Source organism: Perna viridis, chromosome 4, assembly GCF_037379345.1.
Source record: "Perna viridis isolate PV_CMFRI_1.1 ecotype Kerala chromosome 4, ASM3737934v1, whole genome shotgun sequence".
Lineage (NCBI taxonomy): Eukaryota > Metazoa > Mollusca > Bivalvia > Mytilida > Mytilidae > Perna > Perna viridis.
Window position 1 is genome coordinate 35663856 of NC_142448.1, and position 22701 is coordinate 35686556.

Sequence of the window (22701 nt, forward strand, 5' to 3'; positions counted from 1 at the left end):
TTTACATAAAGAAAATTTATTACATTTGCGACAATATTGTCACATAAGCGTTTATTTTGAAGTATAAGAGATCAAGATTTCAAGATAAACAATGACGCTGACCGGCTAATTTCGTTCCATTTCGTCCTGAAAACGGCCCGAATATTTGAAAATGCCAAGAGACGGAAGGTCAGTTATCTCAGCGGTTGAATTGTAGTAAATTTTATGAGGCTTATTTTAGTTTTCTAATACGCATTTCTCACAAAAACTTGAAACGCAAGGCAAGTAAAAAACAACCACACACACTGACACAGGCACTTGTTTCAGTCTCAGAAAATAATACCAAATACCTTTTAATGTAGCCATGCAGGGATTTTTCAGAGTGCTTGCTAGGTGGAACCTAGAGTACTCCCGTAGATGCAAAAGATCATACCCCAATTAGTCTGACATTGTGAATGTGCCTGAACTTAAGTGAAATATGAGTAAGGCAGTGCAAGAGAATTTCGAAGCAAAAGTATCAGGCTCCCTTTCCAATTAATTAGACTTAATGCCATTTATCATTTTGCAAAGTATTTTTTTAGGAATTTTTAATCAGTATTTAAGCATGATAAGTGGAAGATTCCAAATATTCGTAAAGTTATGGGAAGAACTGTTCCGGGTTCGACGTAGATTGCAGAGTTTGCCTTACATACATGCCAACCTTTTTGGAACCAAAAGTGGTAGGGGGAGTCTGGGGGGGGTTGCCCTCCTCAGAAAATTTTATTATCCTGGAAGCAAAATGCTTCCTCTTGGGCACATTTTGGAGGATCAAAAACACCTGATGAGGGGAGTGAAAACAGACCATTTTGTTCATAATATTTGCCCATCTCCCCGATTTTTTTTACGATGAAGAAAAATGCTGTATCCAGCTGGGCATAGTTTTGGAAGAAAAAAGGACAAACTAAAAGAACTGTTAACAGTAGAAATTTACTTTTTTCTTGTTTATATTTGTTCCCCGAATTTTATTTTAAGTGAGCAAATAGCAGCAAAGGAACAAAGAATAAGAAGAGTGAAAAAAATTTAATATCAAACATTAACTTTAGAACAATTTAACTCTGTCATGAGATACTGATTAATGATTAAGTCCCTGGTACATAGTGGACTTTGTCTTCTTAAGGAGTTCTTCCGAAGGCTTCCAGTCGAAACAATTGGTATCTTTGAAATATTGATCTTGCTTGTCAAAATACTTATTTAAATAGCCAATGAAAAGGTGGGGGTATATACTATGTCGGACATGCGTTTCACTCCCCTTAATTAAACTCCACAGTAATGGCAAAATCGTCACATTATGAACTCATCCATAACGTAGTGTTGAATTAGATAAGGATGAAAAAAAAATCAGTAATCATTTTTGAAATCGGTAGAAAAATTTCTGAAGTCAGTAGTAGAAACACCAGAAAATCGGTAGACTACCGCCTAAAGCGGTAGAGTTGGCATGTATGGCCTTACGCTTCACACGGACCTAGTAGCCAAAATCTCTAAAATTTGAAATTATATGTAAAAGACTGCTTATTTCAAGTTAATACCTTTTTTATATTTGTGGAATTTATTTGCATACAGAAGGCATTTCACTTTTGATATTACAGATCATACAGAAGAAGATCTAAATCAAGATCAAGAAGTACTTCTAGAGAACGAAAGAGAAGGAGAAGTAGATCCCGAAGTCCACGGCGAAGATCAAGGTCACGGGACAGAAGGAGATCAAGGTCAAGAGAAAGACGGAGATCAAGAGACAGAAGAAGATCAAGGTCTAAAGATAGGAGAAGGTCGAGGTCGAAAGATCGTAGAAGATCTAGATCAAGAGAAAGAAGAAGGTCAAGGTCGAGAGACAGGGATAGGGATAGTCATAAAAGAAAGCAAGTATAGCATACATCAAGGGTTTCAGAATTAATGAAGTAGAGGGTTATAAAGGGTGGTCTTCCAGGCTATCTTTTGCTCATTTCCATTTTTTTTTTCAAAATTAACAAAAAGATGTTGACAAAAGTGGGGTGTTTCCAATCCTTTCAACCCTTCTCTGGATCTGCTTCTATTTTTATACCTGTATGTACCATGAATGTATATATAAAAGATAAAGCATCAGGGATAAATATGAATATAGGAAAAGATTTCAGGATTTTGATTTTTAATATATTTGTTGTTATATATTTTTTTCCAGGAGATCAAGATCTAGGTCACCTAGGAAAAAGGACAGTGATGATCCTGTTATCCACAGAGAGGGAGCTCTCACTATCAAAGATGAGCCTCTTGATAAGGTTAGTACAATTTCTATTGTTTTTTCCCCCAATTTTTCATCTGAATGTTATGGGAGTTTAAATACCAAGAAAGGGGACAGGTCTACCGTCAAACCTTGATGCACAGGAAAATGGTCATTTTTGGTCATTTTTCACCGGATATGGTGCTCACCGGGGGTAAGAAAGTGTCCAAAGTGCAATTTTTCCAAAGCTTGTTCCCTCTGATGGTAATTCAAGCCAAAAATTGTTCATAACAGTCTTAAGTGGAAGGTCAAGGGTCTCCAGGGGGGTCACTCATGAGAAAAAATGTCGATTTTTTGCAATTTTTGGCTTCAGATTGGCCTAAAACCGGAAGGGGTTAGTATATGGGCTTGACATCGTGTTAGTGGTGAGAGAATCATTATTCTTTAGAAACCATGTGAAATGAAGCACTATGGATCCATTCTGCTGTTGTTAGAGGCGGAGAATTGAGCCCTACCCCTCAAAGAATCACAATTTTTTGTGGCCTTCTTAACTCATAACCTTTTGTTCAGCTGTCAAGTCCCTATTTTTGCTAAAACTCTGTATAATAAAGCCTCATGTTAAAGCACATTCACTCTGCTTGCAAATCAAATTGTGGTTTCTAAAGTCAAAAATAAAATTGCCAGAACCCAAAAATCGGTAAACAGCTCATGATCTTACATATACGGTTCCCGCATGGTAAGAGTTAAAAAGCACTACAGTTATACATGTAGATTGATTTATGAAGTTTATACATGTAGATTGATTTATGAAGTAGAAGGTTAACGCTTATAAGTTTTTTTCTTTTTTAGAAAACTTAGAGTTTTTATTCCAGAGCATCAATTTCTATGGTTTATGAAAGTTTCACTGTTTCATGGATTATATAAAATTTTTATATTTCTTTTTTAATTCAGATTTGTGGCTTAACCAGTACATGAAAAACTGCCAATAGTGGTGGCCCACAAACATAACTTCTTCTATTGTAGATCATTCTTAAAATTGTTGTATTTTTTTTTAAATATTTAAAACTGAATTAAGCATCAATGTATAAATAAGTACTTAGGATAAGATTTTCAGAAATGAATTATTTTATGCTTTATAAATTTCACAGGAAGAAGAACAGAAAAGGTTAGAATTAGAAATGGAAAAACGGAGAAAGAGAATAGAAGAATGGCGAGCTGAAAGGAAAAAGAAAGCAGAATTGTTGCCTGTGAATTTTGCCCCTCCATCAAAGAAATGGACACTTGAAGATGATGATGAAGAGGATGAAGAGGAACCATCCCAAAAAACAGGGGATGGAGAAAGTGAAGAGGAAGACCCTTTAGATGCTTTCATGCAGGTAATAAAAAAAATAATTAGGATAATATTGAAAATTCAGAAGATTTATTTTTTAGTTGGGTTTTCAAGGTCTAAAGAAATTCATATTTTTGTATCACAATATTATTTCTTAAGTCTAATATAACATGCTTCAGAGGTTATTAGACCAAGGCAATGTTGAAAAAGTGATAAACACATGACCCACATCATAGGTACATGACTATCTTATTTCTGACTTCATAGAAATTTTCGCCACAATGGTCACCATTTTATGCAGCAAGTAGACTGCACTTTTTATGAACATGAAGAAAGTAGTCATATTTAAATGGAAATAGTTCACGGAGTCTCCATTTCATCATTGTTTTATACTGGGTCATTTATGTTATTATTTAATCAGCTTTATACATGTAGCTATTCCATGGTAAAACAATGATGAAATTGAATTTCTTTGAGTTATTTTTAAAACCTACTTCTCTTAGATTCCTACAAAAGAAGAAACAAAGAGATAAAATCTTGTAAAAAAAAGGGCATGTACAATTGAGTACATGAAGTTTGTTTTTTTTTTACTTTTAAGCTGGATTGTGAGATAAATGGCACATGCCCCCGTCTATACCCTATCACTGATATAGGGTAGCTAAATAGTTCTCATTCTACATAATAGGAAGTTTCTGAAGGAAAAACTCATTGTTGGTCGATGGATTCTTCTGGATATGTACAAGTATAGCTTATTGTAACATCTTTAACCATCTGTTTACTGACTTGCAATGTATTCATATATATGTCATCATTTCTATTTTTAGTCTATTGATACTGAAAAGGATGTAAAACCAATGAAAACTGAAAATACTTCAAATGTAAGTAGTTGTTACATAATTGCTACCCAAAAAAATTAGGACAAGACATAGTACTGTGAAAGTACTTTTATTCGTGGGTATCAATTATCGTGGTTATAGGGAAATGCACAAGTTCGTGGATTCTTGAATTTGTGGTTTTGATGATCATGTCATATGATTTAAAGTAAATAATCCTTTTCCTTGGGAACCAAATTTCGTGGTTTACCTTACCCATGAAATCAGCGAAAATTGGTACCCAACGAACAATAGTACTTCCAAAGTATATAGCTTACACATGTACATCCATTATTTCTTTCTATGAGTTAAGATATCAGGTATTAGTTCTCAAACATGGCTTTTTTTTTACTTTTTCAAGGCTTGTCTAATAATGAGAATTAGTTATGCACTTATAACTAGCAACTCAAACTTTCTAGTGAATATACCAATATTTATGTCACTTTAAAATAGCATGTATATATAAATGGTACCTTTTGTTAGAAAGATATCATTTAACTGCCATTGTCACTCCTACAATGTAAGAGATTGGATGTACACCAATAAAAAAAGGAAAACTAATAAATGTCTTGTCAAAAATGCTATGTTTCTTGGATTTAGTACATGTATTATAAAGATCCTATATTGTCTCTAATGACAGAAAATTCATACATATATATCAATAGCTTGGCTTAAAACTTACACAGTATGATGGAAGAATTTTACTTTTTCTCCATTTATTTCAAACAACATTTTTGCCATAAAATTCCTGGACTCTGATTTGAGGTACTGTGGAATTTAAGAATATTCTTCAATTTTTAAATATATTTTTTTGAAGTTTTGTGGCATTGGTGCTTCTGTTTATTTTTTCACATACATGAATATTAAAGCACTTACCAAGATTTAATTTTTGTTTTTTTTTAAGGGTGACACGAAGAAAGTCACTGTGATTACTGCAGTAGCCAAGAAGAGAGACGATCCAACCAAAACTAAAGGAGAACTGATGGAGAGTAACATGGATGCTATGGAGGTAGAGTAAAATACTGGTACTCCAGGCAAAACAAAATAATTGTTTAGTTTTCAGATCCTCTGTCTATTTTGATTTTGCTTCATTCATTACAAATAAAATAAAAAGGAATGTAAAAACATCCCATCACATTTTATTATATGTGGGGGGAGGGGGGAGACAACACTCATGGTGTAAATGAAATGCCTCCTTGTTTTCATGAAAAATTAAATGAGAAGACATTTCAGGCATCTGATAGAAAGTTATCATAATCGAGTACTAGAATTGTTTGGATGACCTTTAAATTTTAACAATTTGAATAAAAATTGAGTATTATTTACATTTTTTTAGTATTCCTCTGAGGATGAAGAAGAAGATTTAGATGTAACCATGTTAAAGATGGCCAAGGCTAAAAATAGCAGGAAGGTGGGTAAAAGTGCAAGTCTACAATATACAACGCAACATTTAGGATTCAGTGTACTGTAAAACCAAAAAAATTTTGCAGATACTTTTTTGGTATTTCTGCAGATCTATTTAATTTAACTGCTTTTAATTTTGGGTACTTACTTTCTGTTTGCATTTTATAACATTTACTCCATAACAAAGGGACTTATTTGCTGCAAGCTATATTCACAATTAGTGAAAGTAAGTCGCTCGTTAACAAATGCGGATTAGGACTTGCTAAATATTGACATATCAATAATGTACAATTTGCATATACAAATAACTATATACTTTTTAATATCTTGATTTGGATTATTCTGCATTCGGATGATTGTAGAAGAGGAATTCCAATGCACATGTACTTTACCATGTTTACTGAAAACGTATTCTCAATGCAAACTGGATAATGCACATTCAGTGAATTTTTTATCAGTTCATATTTGAATTCTAGATATATGTGATCACAATTTCATCCGATTTAACAAGGGATGCCTATTTGATGTACATTTTTGTACATATGTACATGTGAACAGGGAGATAATTCCAAACAAAGTTGTAAATTTTCATTTAGAATTATCTATTAAATAATTCTATTAAAATTACTCAAAATCATGAATCATTAAAATATTTCTTTATTTTATTTTCACCAGGAGATGATAACAGTTGACCATACCAGAATTTATTATGCTCCATTCAGGAAAAACTTTTATGTAGAAGTTCCGGAAATAGCTAAAATGACAGCTGAAGGTAAGTCAAGCACTTTTTATACCCTGCCACGTGGATTGGTGAGGTATTATGTGATACTCTCTGAAATGTAACCTGTCCATCCATCTTCTGACAGATTCCAGATGATATTTTTAGAGAAATTGAAGGATCTTTTTCAAAATTGGTATACTTATTGAGTATCATGAAATACAGATCAAGTTCTAATTTCAGATTATTTACAGCAAATGGAAAAAAATTTTGCATTATGACAGGGTGTCATTTAATTCCCATAAGATGCCCTATTTTGAAAATGTATTTTGGGTCTAAAGTTTAAAAGACCTTCCAAACTTAGAAACTTTAAATTGAAACATGTTAACGGAATAAATGAAATATTCTACATTTAAAGTGTCGCATTTTCTTATGATAATGATAATGATAATAAAGTAAACTTGATAAAATTTCATTTGATCTATCTAGAGGTTGAAGCCCACAGACAGGATCTAGAAGGGATTAAAGTGGGAGGTAAAGGTTGTCCTAGACCTGTGCAAAACTGGGCACAGTGTGGATGTAGTAGTAAAGTCATGAATGTTCTAAAAGTGTAAGTATTAGTGTATTTAGTCTACTTGAAATGTAAGTATGAGTGTACTTGAAATGTAAGTATTAATGTATTCAGTGTACTTGAAATGTACTAGTGTATTCAGTGTACTTGAAATGTATTAATGTATTCAGTGTACTTGAAATGTACTAGTGTATTCAGTGTACTTGAAATGTATTAATGTATTCAGTGTACTTGAAATGTACTAGTGTATTCAGTGTACTTGAAATGTATTAATGTATTCAGTGTACTTGAAATGTAAATATAGAAGTCAGAAATGTACTTACAGTGAGTATGTAGTAGTCTCATCAGTATACCACCATCAGTGTACTTAAAACATACATAGTGAATGAATGGTAATGACAAAATTACCAAACTGATAAAATCTTAGCAGTAGTCAAAAGAAATACAGGTAGTCAAAATGGAAATTAAAAAACCAAGTCATACATATATATCACGTTCCTTTTACTTAATGTTGATTATCAAAAGAAGATTATTTTAATTTTGAAAGATTTTGAAAGTATACATGTAGATTGTTAACAAATTTCATAATTCACACAACAGAAGAATATTTCACTGAATCTAAAACATTGATCTATTAATTCATAGCTTATTATTTTTACAAATAGCATTGTGCTTTTCTGTCTATTATTCATACTTAGAACTTACATGTACATTTTCCTCTATTGTAATCTTTCTTACAGACATGATTATGAGAAGCCAACTCCAATTCAGGCCCAGGCAATTCCTGCTATCATGTCTGGGAGAGATCTGATTGGTATAGCTAAGACTGGAAGTGGGAAGACACTGGCTTTCCTCATACCAATGTTTAGACATATAATGGATCAGCCACCTCTGGAGGATGAAGATGGGCCTATAGGTTAGATTAATTGTGTGTTTTAGAGAAGTCTCTATAAGACAAAAAAGCTGATTAAAGTGCCTGCTTGTAATCGAATATTCCATAGAATTTGAAGATTTTTACAATTAATTTTCCTCAAATGGACGCACATTTTGTTTTGAATTGTTAAGGAAGAGAAGAAAACTCTGGTCAAAATAACGCTAAGACAGAGTACAGTCTTGATCATGGGCAATGTCTGAAAATGAGAGGGCGACGTCACTTTGCTTTTGGTGTCATCTGAAGACAAAATGAGCGACCCCAGGGCGACTCTTTCGCCCGAATCGCCCAGTAGCGTGAGCCCTGGTTAAAATAATTTCTTGGGTCACAGGTCCTTGATCAGATACATGTATCTTAAAGGGCCCACCCAAGGAGCCCAAGTATAAAGATGCTTAGTTCAGCAGTTGGGTAGGCAGCTGTCAAGACTTGTCCTTACTCTAACTTAAACAGTCTTGAGACGTCACCTATATTGTTTCCTAAAAAATAATGGGGGTCTTTATTGTTTTTTTTTTTTTTTTTAATTTTCCCTTTTAAGGTTTTTGAGTTAGGGACCAATTGATAGGCAAAATGATTTGTTTGCTGTCAGTTTGAATACCACTAGTTCTTTATATTCTTTATAATTTCATATGTATGTGGTGTTGATAAGGTTTATTGTTGTAGGTTGTTAATGTATTTTCATTTTTATATTTAAGCAAAAGTGCACAACACATGAACACTATTTATGAACACTGTTTTCAGGTGTAATTATGACACCTACACGAGAGTTAGCCATGCAGATCCACTCTGAGTGTAAGAAGTTCACCAAGGTTTTTGGCATTAAGTCTGTCTGTGTTTATGGTGGTACTGGGATATCAGAGCAGATCGCTGAATTAAAGAGAGGCTGTGAAATCATAGTCTGTACACCTGGTAGAATGATTGACATGTTGGCAGCCAATAATGGTAGGTTATGGCTAGGAGGTGGGAGTGGCTTTCTTACCCAATGTTGTATATATATGTTATGAATTTCAATAGAAATGTTGTAAGGGAAATGAGTTTACCTGCAATAAAATTGACACTGATTGAAGCTGGTCTACCTTAATTATTGCTAAAATCTTATTCAGTTTTTAGTATTTTACTGAATGTAATATTTCGTCAAATGTTAAAACAAGTGATTAAAACAAGTCATGGACCCGAGCTTTTTAATAGGGTATATGTTTAGTGTTAGATTTTATTTTGGGAGAAGGGGAAAAATCTGCATTTTTTACTTTACAGTCTCTACTTTATTAAAGGGCAGCCTTGTTAAGAAAATTTCACTGCATTTAAATGCCAAATACTTTTTAAAGAAAGATGACTTCTTTAAATGTTTTTGTATGAAAAAAGTTTAGTTCTTCAATCTATTCCATCAACCTATAATTTATGATATTCCACTGATCTAAACATGATGGGCCTTTTCAAGAGTTAAGATTTACAAGGAAAAGAAATTAATCCAGTAATTTCCATTTCAGGACCAAGAACCAGATTACTCTCTGAGAAGCAGTGTGAATCTGACTTGTGTAGTCTTATCATTTCAAATATTTGGTCTTTTTAATAGTTGACAAGTTCCATTTGTATATCATAGAAACCACAGAAGCTTAGCATCCACAATTCTGAGAATACTATTTGTTGGTAAAGATAATGTATTCATTGAAAATATTCATACTTTAAAGGCTTCTACTGGAATGGGTCTAAGTGGTGGGGACTAATATTTCCACACATACGGTGTAATCTGTTTACTTCTCTTTGCTCAGGACAGTAACATGACAGTTTATTTCAGCCATTGTTGCAAGATAGTCTGGGATACAGATGTTATATGGTACATACACAGATTTAAGTGCACTGGAGAATCTATCTTGTGGGAATTGGATGCATTGAGACATGCATCAGACAAATTATAAGCGTCTATATTGGTCACAAGATTTTCATCTTAAGATTTATGTTATTGATGTACATTTATATTCATAAAAGTAAAAGAATCCTCAACAATAACTCTTAAGATAGCACAGTTCAAAAGTAGTTTCATACACTAACATTTTGTTGGTAGTATAAAGAAAACACCCTTACATTGTGAGAGAAAAAAATCATTTTATTTAATATTTGATCTTTTACAAAATTGTTTTGAATAGGGAACCATAATTTTGATGTAGAATACGTGTTAAGGTAGATCATATGTAATATGCAGATAAAGTTTTATTATTATCATAAGAACAAATTTTGAAAACAAATTTATTCCACCCTTTCCCCTGCCTTTGCAAAGGGTGGGGGTATATAGTGATTATACTGTCCATTTTTGTCTTTATGTTCTTCAATCCCTTTGTTCTTCCTGTGCTTTAACCGGCAACTCCTCTCAAATCACTGAATAGAATTTGATGCATCATTTGCAAATTTATTGCATGATGACATTGTGCACCTCCCATTCCATTTTTCGATATGAATGACTTTCAAGGTTTCCTGATGCTAAATATTGACTTTGACATGGGTCGACTAATGAGCACCATCTTCTATCTGCTGAATAGAATTTGTTCAGACATCACAAATACTTTATAGCATGATGCTATTGTGTATCTCACATTTTTTTTTTTATCTGAACAACTCTCTGAGTTTCCTTTATGGTTTCTGCAGAGGGGAACAAAGGCTTTCACCGAAGGAACATTGCTCATAGTTGTTCCAGTTGATGGCTTGGGACATTTTTATCATAGAATTTGTGTTTTACTGGGATCTTGTCTGTTATTGGTATGATCTATCTTAAAATTAGTTTAAAATCTAAGTCTTCTGACATTTTGACACTATCTTAACAATGTTGGTACCATGTATTTTCAGGTCGTGTCACAAACATGAGAAGATGTACCTATGTTGTACTGGATGAGGCAGACAGAATGTTTGACATGGGCTTCGAACCACAGGTAAAACATAACATTATAAGCTCAAGAAACTCTGTTAGCATTGATCAAACTGCACATTGGTGTAGATGATGTAACCTGTTTATCATGTATGGTGGATGAGGGGATACTGTACATGTGATGACTTAGTTTTTACCATTTCCACTGTTAAGGTCAGGGCAAAAGAAAAACTTTGAAATATACCTGAACCTTTTTAAAGTTTTTATTTGCCCTATTTTTGACCGAGATGATTTTGTTCCCTTTTTTATTAGTCCCCTACTGGCGACTTTTGCCAATAGGGACTCTATGTTTGCACTTTGTAAGCCTGGCAAATCAGTTTTCCACACTTTTTATGTCATGCTTGTAGAAATACATTTGATATTTGGTACATTGCTTTACAATGATAAGTTACAGATCAAGTTTGAATTTTGTTCCAGAAAGTTAATTTTTATGAGTTATGGTCTATTGGCTTAGAAAATTAATGCAGACTCAGTTTTATTTTCTTGTTATCAATACATTATGTATGAAGTTGCATTCTGTTCTCATTAACAGGTTATTTTTCTGGCAGGAGACTTTGTGGTTATACTTTTCTTTTTACGTTATGATAATGAATGGAGGTTTGTCATATTTTGTGCTTTTAACACTACTGTTTATTGAAATGTCTTGTGTTCGAAAGTCTTTTGGTCAGATAACTGGTTACTTGATTAATATGAATGACCAGGTTATAACAATTAATTGAATTTTCATCCCTTTATTCAAATATGACATAATACAAACCCTTGACTTGACTTTTTATGAGCAACTCGGCGGGTGTTTCTAGAAAAGCAGAGGAGGCTTACCCTAATTTGCTTTTGTTACTTTGTATGTATGATTTTAGTTACTTTATGTTCTTTGTTGTGTATGTCTGTTTTCCCTGTCTGGTCTTTGTCACTGGATTGAATTCTTTTGATTACCACTATAATCTTGGTTCCCTTGATTACTCTTATAAATGATATACATATGACAAAAATAGGTATAGTGTATATGTCAAAGAAACAATAACCCCACCAGAATGATAATGTCAGCCCAAGGCAACCCATTGGTCTTCAATGAAAGATAAGGAAACCTTTATACTACAGGGCAGGGTGCAGCTGGCCCCAAAACATCATTATACACAGGTACAGCGAAAGAGTTTCCTCTATATACTCAAGTAACAAAAAAAATTAACTAAAGGTGAAATTGAAACAAGACATACAGAGGCCAGAAGTTCCTGACTTGGAACGGGTGCTGAAGTGCAGCAGGGTTTACTGATATATCTAACCCTAACTACGGGAGCAAAAATTATCTCATTTTATTTCAGCGTAGAAATAATTCATGTTAGGTATGGAGTTGTACTCATTTACACGCTCCATATAAATTTATTGAATATATAGGCGCAGCATATGTGTAAGTTAGGATAGCATGATACTACCCAAATGTCTTGAAATCCTTTTAATTGACCAAGTGTAACAGTTAGTATTCTTTTATTTTAGGTAACAAAGATAATAGATTGTATCCGGCCTGACAAACAGACTGTGATGTTCTCGGCTACCTTCCCCAGGCAGATGGAAGCACTGGCTAGGAAGATCCTGAGCAAACCAATCGAAGTACAAGTTGGAGGAAGGAGTGTTGTCTGTAAAGATGTAGAACAATTTGTGGTAAGTGTTTACCAAATTCTATATCATTCCTGTCATAAGAGTTGGTATTGTTTCTGTTTGGATTCTAGAGGGCCATGTGCTATTTATCACATTTTTAGCTGTAGATAGACTGATGACATTCTTAATGACATTAGTAGAATGGCCTATTGTAGAATACTGTGAAATTACCAATTTGTGTGGTTTTTATGGGTAAGCCTAACCACCAATTTGGTTCCCAACAAATAGTAGATTCCATTGATGTGTATACTGAAAACTTTAAAACCATGAAGTCAAGAATCTACAAACTTGTGTTTCATCCATGATTCGCAAACATTGGTTTCCACCAATTAAAGTAATTTCACAGTTATTCTGGTCACTTTTGAACATGAAGGGCAAAACACTTTTTTTTTTGAAAAGCTGAACATCCTGATGGTAGTTTGTACTTATCTTTATTAGTGTTTTAGTGTTAAGTTAAAATGAAAGATAGAGGAATACTTGTAGGCTTTATAATCTAAAATATAAAGCTTCAAAACAAATTTGTATGACAGAGGAATAAGTATTTAACTGATAAATTAATAAGCAAATTTGCATGAAGAAAAAAGATAAAATTATAAAAACAGAATACTAGGTTTGTAGTAAAGAAAATTAGCTAACTTTACAATGCATCCAGTGATGATGTTACGGGATTTAAATTAATTGCTATCAATATCAATTGAACTGTCTGACAGAAGTTTTAATCTTCTTTTCTACTACTTGGGAAAGTTCATAAGTTGATTGATATTTGATCAAGTGAAAACCAACTCTATGTTGCAAAAAAAATTGTTATATGCACTGTAAAACAAAAATGAGAAAACTAGTGGTACATATACCTAATGTCTTTTAAGATGTGTAACAATCTTTTTACATGTTAAATACAATTTCAGATTGTAATTGATGAGGACAGAAAGTTGCTGAAGTTGTTGGAGATTCTTGGTGTTTATCAAGAGAGGGGAAGTGTGCTGGTCTTTGTCCACAAACAGGAACATGCTGATGAACTGATGAAGGATCTACTGAAACACTCCTACCCATGTATGTCATTACATGGAGGGATTGATCAGTATGACAGAGATAGTATTATTCAGGACTTTAAAAGTGGAAATGTTAAATTACTGGTATGTTTTGATTAGTATACCGCTGCATTGTATGATGTATATACTAGTAGTATAACTGCTTTTAAAATATGATTTGATGAAACTTTCACAGAATTTGTATAACATGATGCCAATGTATACCTCCTATTTTATTTTTCCATCTAAATTGCTTTTGGACTTTCTTTTATGGTTTCTTGGCGGGGGATTTGGATATCAGTTATTATCTCCCTTTCGTGGGATGCAATACAAAGGCTTTTCCAGTATCTGTCTTGGCATCAGTGTCAGTGTCCATGTTATGTTTTCTGATTAGGTGGGTTCAATATGAACTACTTGTGCTAGGTCAATTATATTTGGTATGCAGTTGCATTAGCATCACTACATCACAATTTTCATATCTGTTTCATGCATTTGCTTTCACAGTCAGTATAAAATAACAGCCATAATGTGTGATAGGCAAGACTTATCTCTGTGATAACAGTTTATTCTAGTTAATTTCTGTAGAAGCATTCCTGCTAAGAGAAATTAACTTAACGGACTTAAATGTTCAATCAAATCATATTCAAAGCATTGAAATTCTTAATAGATAGTTTGAAACAGATGAGATGAAGTTCATGAATTTTAAAATTTTCATAAATCAGCAAACCAGCAAATCTGTAAACCACAAAATTTTGGAATACAGTCTAGCATACCTCTTAATTCAGTTGAAGCAGGGGTTGCACTGGGCTTCGCAATTTGTCACAATTTGCGATTTTTTATTTTATCTGGTGACAAAAATAGCCAGTTGGCGATTTTCTTGGTGCCTAGGTTTTGTATATTAAAATTGACAGGAATTTTATCAGCAACGGATATTCTCTGTAATTAAACAATTGTGTTGACACCTCGTCAGAGTTAATTGACTATGACCAATTTACGACCGCAGGCAATTAAAGGTAATTAGACCAGGCGACCATGACTGACAATATCATCATGGGAGGTGTCAATCAAATGTAATTATATTATTGAGCCAACCAAAACTCTCATCATCTGGTCAAAGGTAAACACAATTAAGGCCATGTGTACGTGGCTACACACAAGTTTCACAGCTCTGTTTAACCATCTAATACATTCAGAAACAGACTTACCTAATAACAGAATACAGTCGAACCTCAATGTGTCCAATGCGGATTAGTCGCAATCTTGGATAACTTAAACTAATTACAAAGTCCCAACAAAACTCCCCTTACTCCAATACAATTTAACCTTGGATGACTCAAACGTGGATGAATCGAAACATCGGATAATTCAAGGTAATCAATCAGTTCCCTCGATAGATTAATTAACCCTGATGTCTCAAAGTCAACTAATTATTCGGTAATTTGATTGCTTTATTACAAACCATGATCGAAGTGTGTTTTAACAACGATTAGCTGATTAGCTTGGCTTTTAAAATTAATTTGTTGACACTCTTTATGGTTTGATTTGATTCTTTAATTAATTTAAAATTGTGTGTGTTGTTAAAAGAAACTATTTTATTAATAACACGTCAGAATTTACACAACAGTAATATCGGATATTTTGATATTTTAAAAATTAATAAAGAAAAAAATACAGATGAATTGTAATGGTATCTGACTATTTAATGAAACATCAAACAGACGTATTTCAACGACTACATTCGTTTCGCTAGTGAAATTTTATCGAAATATTGTAGAGCACATGGTTTGACGATACTCCTGATTGTGAATTAAACAAAGCAGCATGTTATGAACTATGACGTTTTTGATATAGAAAAAAAAAGGAAATTTCACTAAAATGGTGCCGTTCAGTATTTCAAATATGATAAACAAAGTACAAAAAAAAAATCTTCCGATATGAAACACATGACATTACGAAGTACCATGTAAAGTGAAGTACATGTACATGTACAAGCACAACAAATGATGTAAATACAGAAACAGTCATGGACCAAACTACATGTACTAGTATTTCCGTTTATCCTCGACCTCGGATTACTCGAACCTCGGATAACTCGAACATTTTTGCATTGTCCCCTCGACTTCAACTTAACGAGGTTCGACTGTAAATTAAAAACCAATAACAATGATTATTCCATCAGGAAGTGTCTAAATACTTCGAAATGAAAGAATTGATTAAAGAAGATGGATGACATCTGTTTACACATTTGCCATGTGACTTTCTTTTGGCAGGAAAATCAGTAAACAAATAGAATGGGGATTCCCAAAATCTAATAAAGGAAATGCTATTCAGATATCAAGATAATTAAACAGGGTCACAATTAATGGTCCATGGTACAAACTGTAGTTTGATAGAAATTTTATCACTTGAAAAAAAGAATCAAGTTTGTTAAAAATATAAAAAAAAAATACATTGTATTAGATAAATTAGACCATTAAGGACAAAGGTGAACATGTTTTAAAATCATGGACTATATGGGAATAGTAAGATAAAATCTTTAATAGAAGTAAAATACTTGTTTCTGGGGTAGTACTTTATTATTTTATGCATATAAAAGTGACAGACGAGCTAAAAACCTGCTTTATACATGCATCAAGAGTGAATCTTGGGTATATGTATGTCATGAATGGAGAGGTTATTTTGATGAATTTGACAAAGATAGTTCATCAGTGAACTTAATACTGTCTTTTTTTTTTTTTTTTTTTTTGTAAAAAGTTTAATTTTTTGTTGGCACCCTTTGACTCAAATTTCTGAAAACTGGCGACAAAAAATGCCAGCTGGCAATTTTTCTGGCAACAGAATTTTGGAAGCCAGAGCAGCCCCTTGTTGAAGACTGCCTTTTTTTGTTTCTGCATGATCATATAGGATTTCTAAAAGTCTATCACCATTATTACATACTTACATGTGCAAATCACAGACAAGATTTGCTGGACTGGAGACAATTTTTACCAAAAATATTCATTAAATGTATTAAGTAGCTGTCTTTGTAAGAATCATGCAAAATCTGAAAAATGTGATACACCTTAAAAAAGGCTACATATTTTTATTTTTGTAATTAATTTGTTTTATGGGTCTGTACTATAAACTGTGTAATTATTCATTTAAATCTGCCTGCTCTTAGGAGATAATCAACATTGAAAATCCAATAGATTCTATTGTATTTGAGTGTCATTTATAGAGTTATATCCCTTAATTTTGAAATCTACAGTGCATTCTATATAATATTTATCTCCTAAGAACAAGAGTTACATGAAAAAATGAATGTTAATTTCTGTTTACTATGGCAATTCAAACAAAATATCAAAAATAAAAATATGTAGGCTTTTTTATCCATGAATCACATTTTGGATGATTCTCAGTTGGAGTGTTACTTAAAACATTTTTTTGTGTATCAAAAGTTTAACTGATTTACATTTTTTGTTACACTAATTTTCAGCCCTCGGCAAATTTTCCACAGTGGCACATTTAATCAATCAAACAATGTATTTTTTTTTCAACAAAGTTGTAAATCAATTTCAGGTTGCCACATCAGTTGCTGCCAGGGGTTTAGATGTAAAACAGCTGATTCTTGTTGTTAATTTTGACTGTCCTAACCACTATGAGGACTATGTTCACAGATGTGGGTATGTATTCTAAGTTTTGATTTTGTCATTTCAGATTTCACTCATATTATGACAAAACCTTTAAAATTGTTCATTTAAATTAATTAACCCCTATAAAAACTTTCATTTGCAATGTTTTTGTCCCCATCCCCATTGCAACATGAATCAAGGATTTAGCAGTCATCAGGATTTCTAAATCACGTTTTATGTTGCAGATACATATAGTATTTTATTGAAACAAGTCTGAATTTGCATATGTAATAAAAGCATTTTTTTCTCTATGATATTTGTTCCAGGGCAATAGGATTTTAAGAGAGCAGATAATTTATTTTCAGCCCTCTTATGAGCCTCACTGACATCACTTCTGTCAAACTGGCTTATATCTGTTTATCCATGGTGTCACAGAGGATTTTACATATTTTAAAATGTTTCAATGGAAATTACCAAAATTTTTGATAACATGTGTCTCTTTCTTGTTTAGACGTACAGGTAGAGCTGGTAACCATGGGTATGCCTTTACTTTCATAACTCCAGAGCAGGAGAGGTATTCAGGGGACATAATGAAAGCCTTAGAACTCTCAGGAACCGAGCCACCACAGGAATTAAAGACAATGTGGGAGGTTTACAAAGTCAGAGCTAGAATGGTAGGTATTTGACTGTATACATTCTTTTTTTTTAAATCTCAGCTGGTAAAATGTGCTATACTGTAAACATCTTTAAACGTCTGTTCATCCATTCATCTCAAAATTGGTGTGGTTGCATTTGAATCAGTTTTTATTTAGCAGAAATTCATATATGGTACCTAGCTTTCATTTGATGTGTTCTATAATGCCTTTAATTTGGATTTTCACCAACTTCCTGTTTGATGGAATGCTAACTTTGTTTTTGACTATTATTAATATAAGGACGTCCTTTTGTAATATACATGTATTATTGTACAGTGTGTTACTGTAAAATATGAACCAAATTGTAATTAAGATATTGTGTACTTATAGGATGGAAAGAAAATAACAAATAGTGGTTTCCATGGTAGAGGATTTAAATTTGATGAGACAGAAGCTCAATTGGCTGATGAAAGGAAGAAACTACAGAAGAAAGCCCTCGGACTTCAGGACTCAGATGATGAAGATGCTGGTGTAGATGTAAGATATCAGTGAAACATTTGGAGTTTACTGTAAACAGGAAAATTTCTGCATCATCTTTTTTTTCACAGTTTTTGCAATTAATCTGCTTTCACACAGTTTTTAATTTGCGATCATTCCTCTTATTAAATTATATTAAGATACTCATGACAGTTAATTGTCATATTGTGGATATTACCACAAAAGAAGTGAAATTAAACTGCTGCCTAAATTTCACAGTTTTCAGTAATTGATAAATTTATGTTGGAAAATAGAAATCCCTTGAATTTTCTGGTTTCTTGTTTTTTCCATAGCGATTGAATGTCTGTAGAGTGAACTTGAATGAATTCTGCATATTTCTTACAAATTCTAAACCAAATTTAGCATTGTTTCTGACTCCTTCCATAGATTAAAAAGTTCAGGATTTTACACTTCAGTTTCATGGAATAAGAGTCAGAAATTTTGGTAAATAGGTCTGTGTCAGTGGTTTGACTCCCAAAAGATGTGCATGTCTCTCTTGAGAAACAAATGTTGTTTTTTCATTGAAAAATGTTGCTGGGAATTTTGTATTTTGAGAAATATTGCTTGAACTAGACACAATTTTTCATGAAAAATAGTCTATATATTTTGCTGTTGTAAAAATAAAAACAAATCTCATGTTCTCAAGTTGAAGAGGTGCAAACTTTTAACTGTTTAGCTATAAATATTTGATGAAACCCTTTTCAAAAGCTGCTAGATAAACATTAAGCTACATGTATCTTACTTATATTCAATGTCTCTATTTCAGATTGAGGAACAGATAGAGAACATGTTTGCCAGTATCAAGCGTGTAACAAATGTTTCTCACCCTGTTCTAACCAACCCAACCAATCCATCTGCCTCGGCTGCACAGACAAACCAACAGAAACTGGAGCTGGCTAAACGTTTGGCTGCACAGATCAGTAAGAAGAAGGGCCCTGATGCTCAGGATATTACACAGATTGCTGCAAGATCTCTGATGACTGGGGAAGGACAGGCTCCTATAGTAGCAGTAAGTTCAGTAGCAGTCTTTGTAAGAGTCTGGCAAATTGTGTAATATGTGAAACACCCCAGAGTAGCATGAAGTTAATTATCTACTTACGAACAGAGTTACTGTGTGGATATTGAAATTGTGCTGTCTTAACCTTTCCAAAATGGTTAAGAATGTTGAAATGTTTAACAAACAAGAAATGTATTTAGTCTTTATAAAAAGTGTAGCATTTTTTTACATGTCTGTATGAAGTGTTCAAGGCTTCAGTAGCATTTTTTGCCTGAAAGATTTATGGAGATATTTAGAGTTAGCAACAAAACACTAAAAAAACAATATTTTTCTGAAGGCTGTTCCAGAAAAAAAAAGTCTCTGGAGGGGTTATTGATGTATTTGTGGGTGTCATTTAAATATTTCTCAAATTTCTAAATATCATGGATGTTCTGCCCCAAGGACTCACTTTTTATGGTATAGCCCTTATTTTAAAAATAATGTACAGTGGAGCCAATGATTGATTGAAAAATTATTTACAAATACACAAAAAAAATTTCCCACACCAATTAATTATACCCCAGTTAACACATTGCAAGTGAGTAAAATCAAGTAAGTGTCAAGTTGTCAATCCTGTAAGAGGTAAAGTATAACTAAAGATAGATATTTTGTCTCATCTGTGAGGTAGAAACTAAATATCAGCCAATCAAATTGTGATAACAACTTAAAACTTCTATGGTGATGAAATCATCAAACGATTTTTTTCTCTTATTCATAATCTTTTCTTATTATTTTATTCTTAGTCAAAGACTATAGCGGAGCAAGTAGCAGAGAAGTTGAATGCTAAGTTAGGGTATAAACCTGTATCTGAGGAAGAAGAACAGAGTGATGCTAATGATATGTTCAAACGTTATGAGGAGGAGCTGGAAATAAATGACTTCCCTCAAACAGCCAGGTGGAAAGTCACCTCAAAGGTAAAATAGTAGCTTCTACATTTAGCATGCTCAATATACTAACTCGTAGAAATGAAATTGAAATTGTTTGCTTATTCATGTTTATGTTTTAAGAAATGATTTAATTTTATATGCCAACCTTTTGATAGGCATATCATTGTGTGCTGTCAGACCTTTGTGCAAATTTTTTAAAAATGATTTGGATGTGTTTCATTAATTGATTGTACATTGATTGTCTTCATGGAAGAAATCACATGCGGGAGTTTACATTGAACAAGAAAAAGTGACATTTCGTGGAATATTAGTACACGTAATGAAAAGATGTTAATTGCCACAAAAGTTAAGTCCCGGATGCTAATTTTTGGCAAAAACATTTTATTTCATCAAGTGCATGTGACCATCCCCTTTGACCTTCTGATCCCCAAATAAAAATGACTACCTTACCTCATACACCTTCAACTGTGTAAGTTTGATGAAATTCTATGAATGTATTCAAAAGTTATGCCCAGGAAACAAATTTTCGGCCCAGAAATTCTATTTCCTAAAGTATTGTGACCTTGACCTTTGTTATTCTGACCTTAAAATCTAAAGATGTCTTTCTTACCTCATACGCCTTCAACTGAGTAAGATTGATGATGTCTATGAAGAATTTATGCTCCAGAAACCAATTTTCATGATGAAAGTAAGTGAAGATGTTCAAAAGTTATGCCCAGGAAACTAGTTTTGGACAGATGGACGGACAGAAAGCTGAAATCTACACTGCCTCACTTTTGCAATAGACAGGTGTCAAAAAGAAACTAAGATCTTCCTGGTTTAATATCAGTAGGATTTTTATTACTGATCTTACATGTATTATGAGGCTGAAATAAGTAGTATTTGAGTCTAGATAAGAATTAAGACATTGTTTTTATGGTTGTAAAAATCATGTAGTCTTTATATATTATATTGGGAACAATCATGATCCAACTTAACAGAAGAAAGTTTTCAAGGTGATTAATATGTTTGTCAAAAATATTGTAGAGTTGGCAACTTCTGTGGCTAAAAATAATATTTAAAATAACAGAAGAATTATAGCAATACAATTATTCATATACTTTAATAGTTACAGGTAGTTTCTTACACATCATAACTATATCTTTGTTGAGGTCATCAAATTATTTCTCCTTTAGCTGTGAAACGTATCGCATAAATCAGAAAAAAAAAATCGAGCTACAATTTTGAAGCTACTTTTCCTCAATATGATATCTTTTTTTCATTTTCTTTTTCAGGAGGCTCTCGCCCAGATCTGTGAGTACTCAGAGGCAGGAATAACAGTCAGAGGAACATTTGTACCTCCCAAGAAGGAACCTCCTGAAGGAGAGAGGAAGTTATACCTAGCTATCGAGGCTACAAGTGAGATGGCAATACAGAAAGCTAAGAAAGAGGTCACAAGACTTATTAAGGAGGAGCTTATCAGATTGGTAGGACAATGTTCAAATATTTTATAACACTACTGTGTCATATTTACATTTCGAAATTGGTAGTTTTCTTCCTGTGGAGCATAATTCATTTATTTTAGATTAAGTAGCATTAAAAATCTAATTTTTATTGGTACTGTTTTGAACTCCACCACATGAAGTGGGGAGGTATCATGTGATACCCTCAGAAAAGTTGCCTGTCCGTTTCCCAACAGTTTCCAGATCAATGATTTTTTTTTAAACATTACACAGTTGTTTAGTACCATTAAATACAGGTTAAGTTTAGTTTTCAGCAAAATCCAAAATTCAGTTTTTGAGTAAGGCCATTTGAATATTTGTCCCATTAATGCAATGCCCTGCTTACTTGTCATGTTTGTGGAATAAAAACCTCATAGATAAATTTTCAAAAATGCTAATGAGTAAAATTTCATTTCTATTTCAGCAAAACTCCTACCAGCCAATCAACAAAGGAAGATATAAAGTCATCTAATAAAGGACATTGTAAAGATTTCAGCCTGGATGGAATTACAATGATTATACTCCATTATTATGATATCATTTAAATTCCAAATTGTCAAAAAAATTGGAAAATTAAAAAATTATTTAAGTACTTAGAGCTTGCTTGGTCACATTATTATTGTATAGAAAGCTGTGAAGTATAAAAAATTTTCTGTGTTTTAAAGTTTTTATATTTCACGTATGAAATAATTTTTTTTTCACTCAATAACTCTGTCTTGCTATAATGGCATAATACCTTGCTGTTATGGTGTGTGTCATAGATGGTTGCCAAAATTCTTACAGTTGTTAAATCAGATTATTCAGATGAAACATATTTTGAGCCTGGATAAATTGAATACCTGTCTCAAGTGAATAATTTCTATAGTCCAGATGGGGTTCAC

The 22701-nt window shown here is 32.9% G+C and overlaps 1 protein-coding gene across 1 annotated transcript; it reads left to right on the forward strand.

The window, feature by feature from the left end:
• The first annotated feature begins 35 nt into the window (after positions 1-35).
• Positions 36-22412, forward strand: LOC148619898 (putative ATP-dependent RNA helicase DDX46). Its single transcript, XM_088580295.1, has 21 exons — positions 36-168; positions 1605-1874; positions 2174-2270; positions 3361-3588; positions 4367-4420; positions 5319-5423; positions 5751-5825; positions 6494-6590; positions 7026-7146; positions 7848-8023; positions 8777-8977; positions 10874-10956; positions 12444-12608; positions 13511-13738; positions 17192-17295; positions 17756-17918; positions 18270-18416; positions 19183-19425; positions 20196-20366; positions 21614-21805; positions 22245-22412. The coding sequence occupies exons 1-21, from the start codon at positions 152-154 to the stop codon at positions 22290-22292; spliced, it is 2985 nt and encodes a 994-aa protein (XP_088436421.1). The 5' UTR covers positions 36-151; the 3' UTR covers positions 22293-22412.
• The last annotated feature ends 289 nt before the right edge of the window (positions 22413-22701 follow it).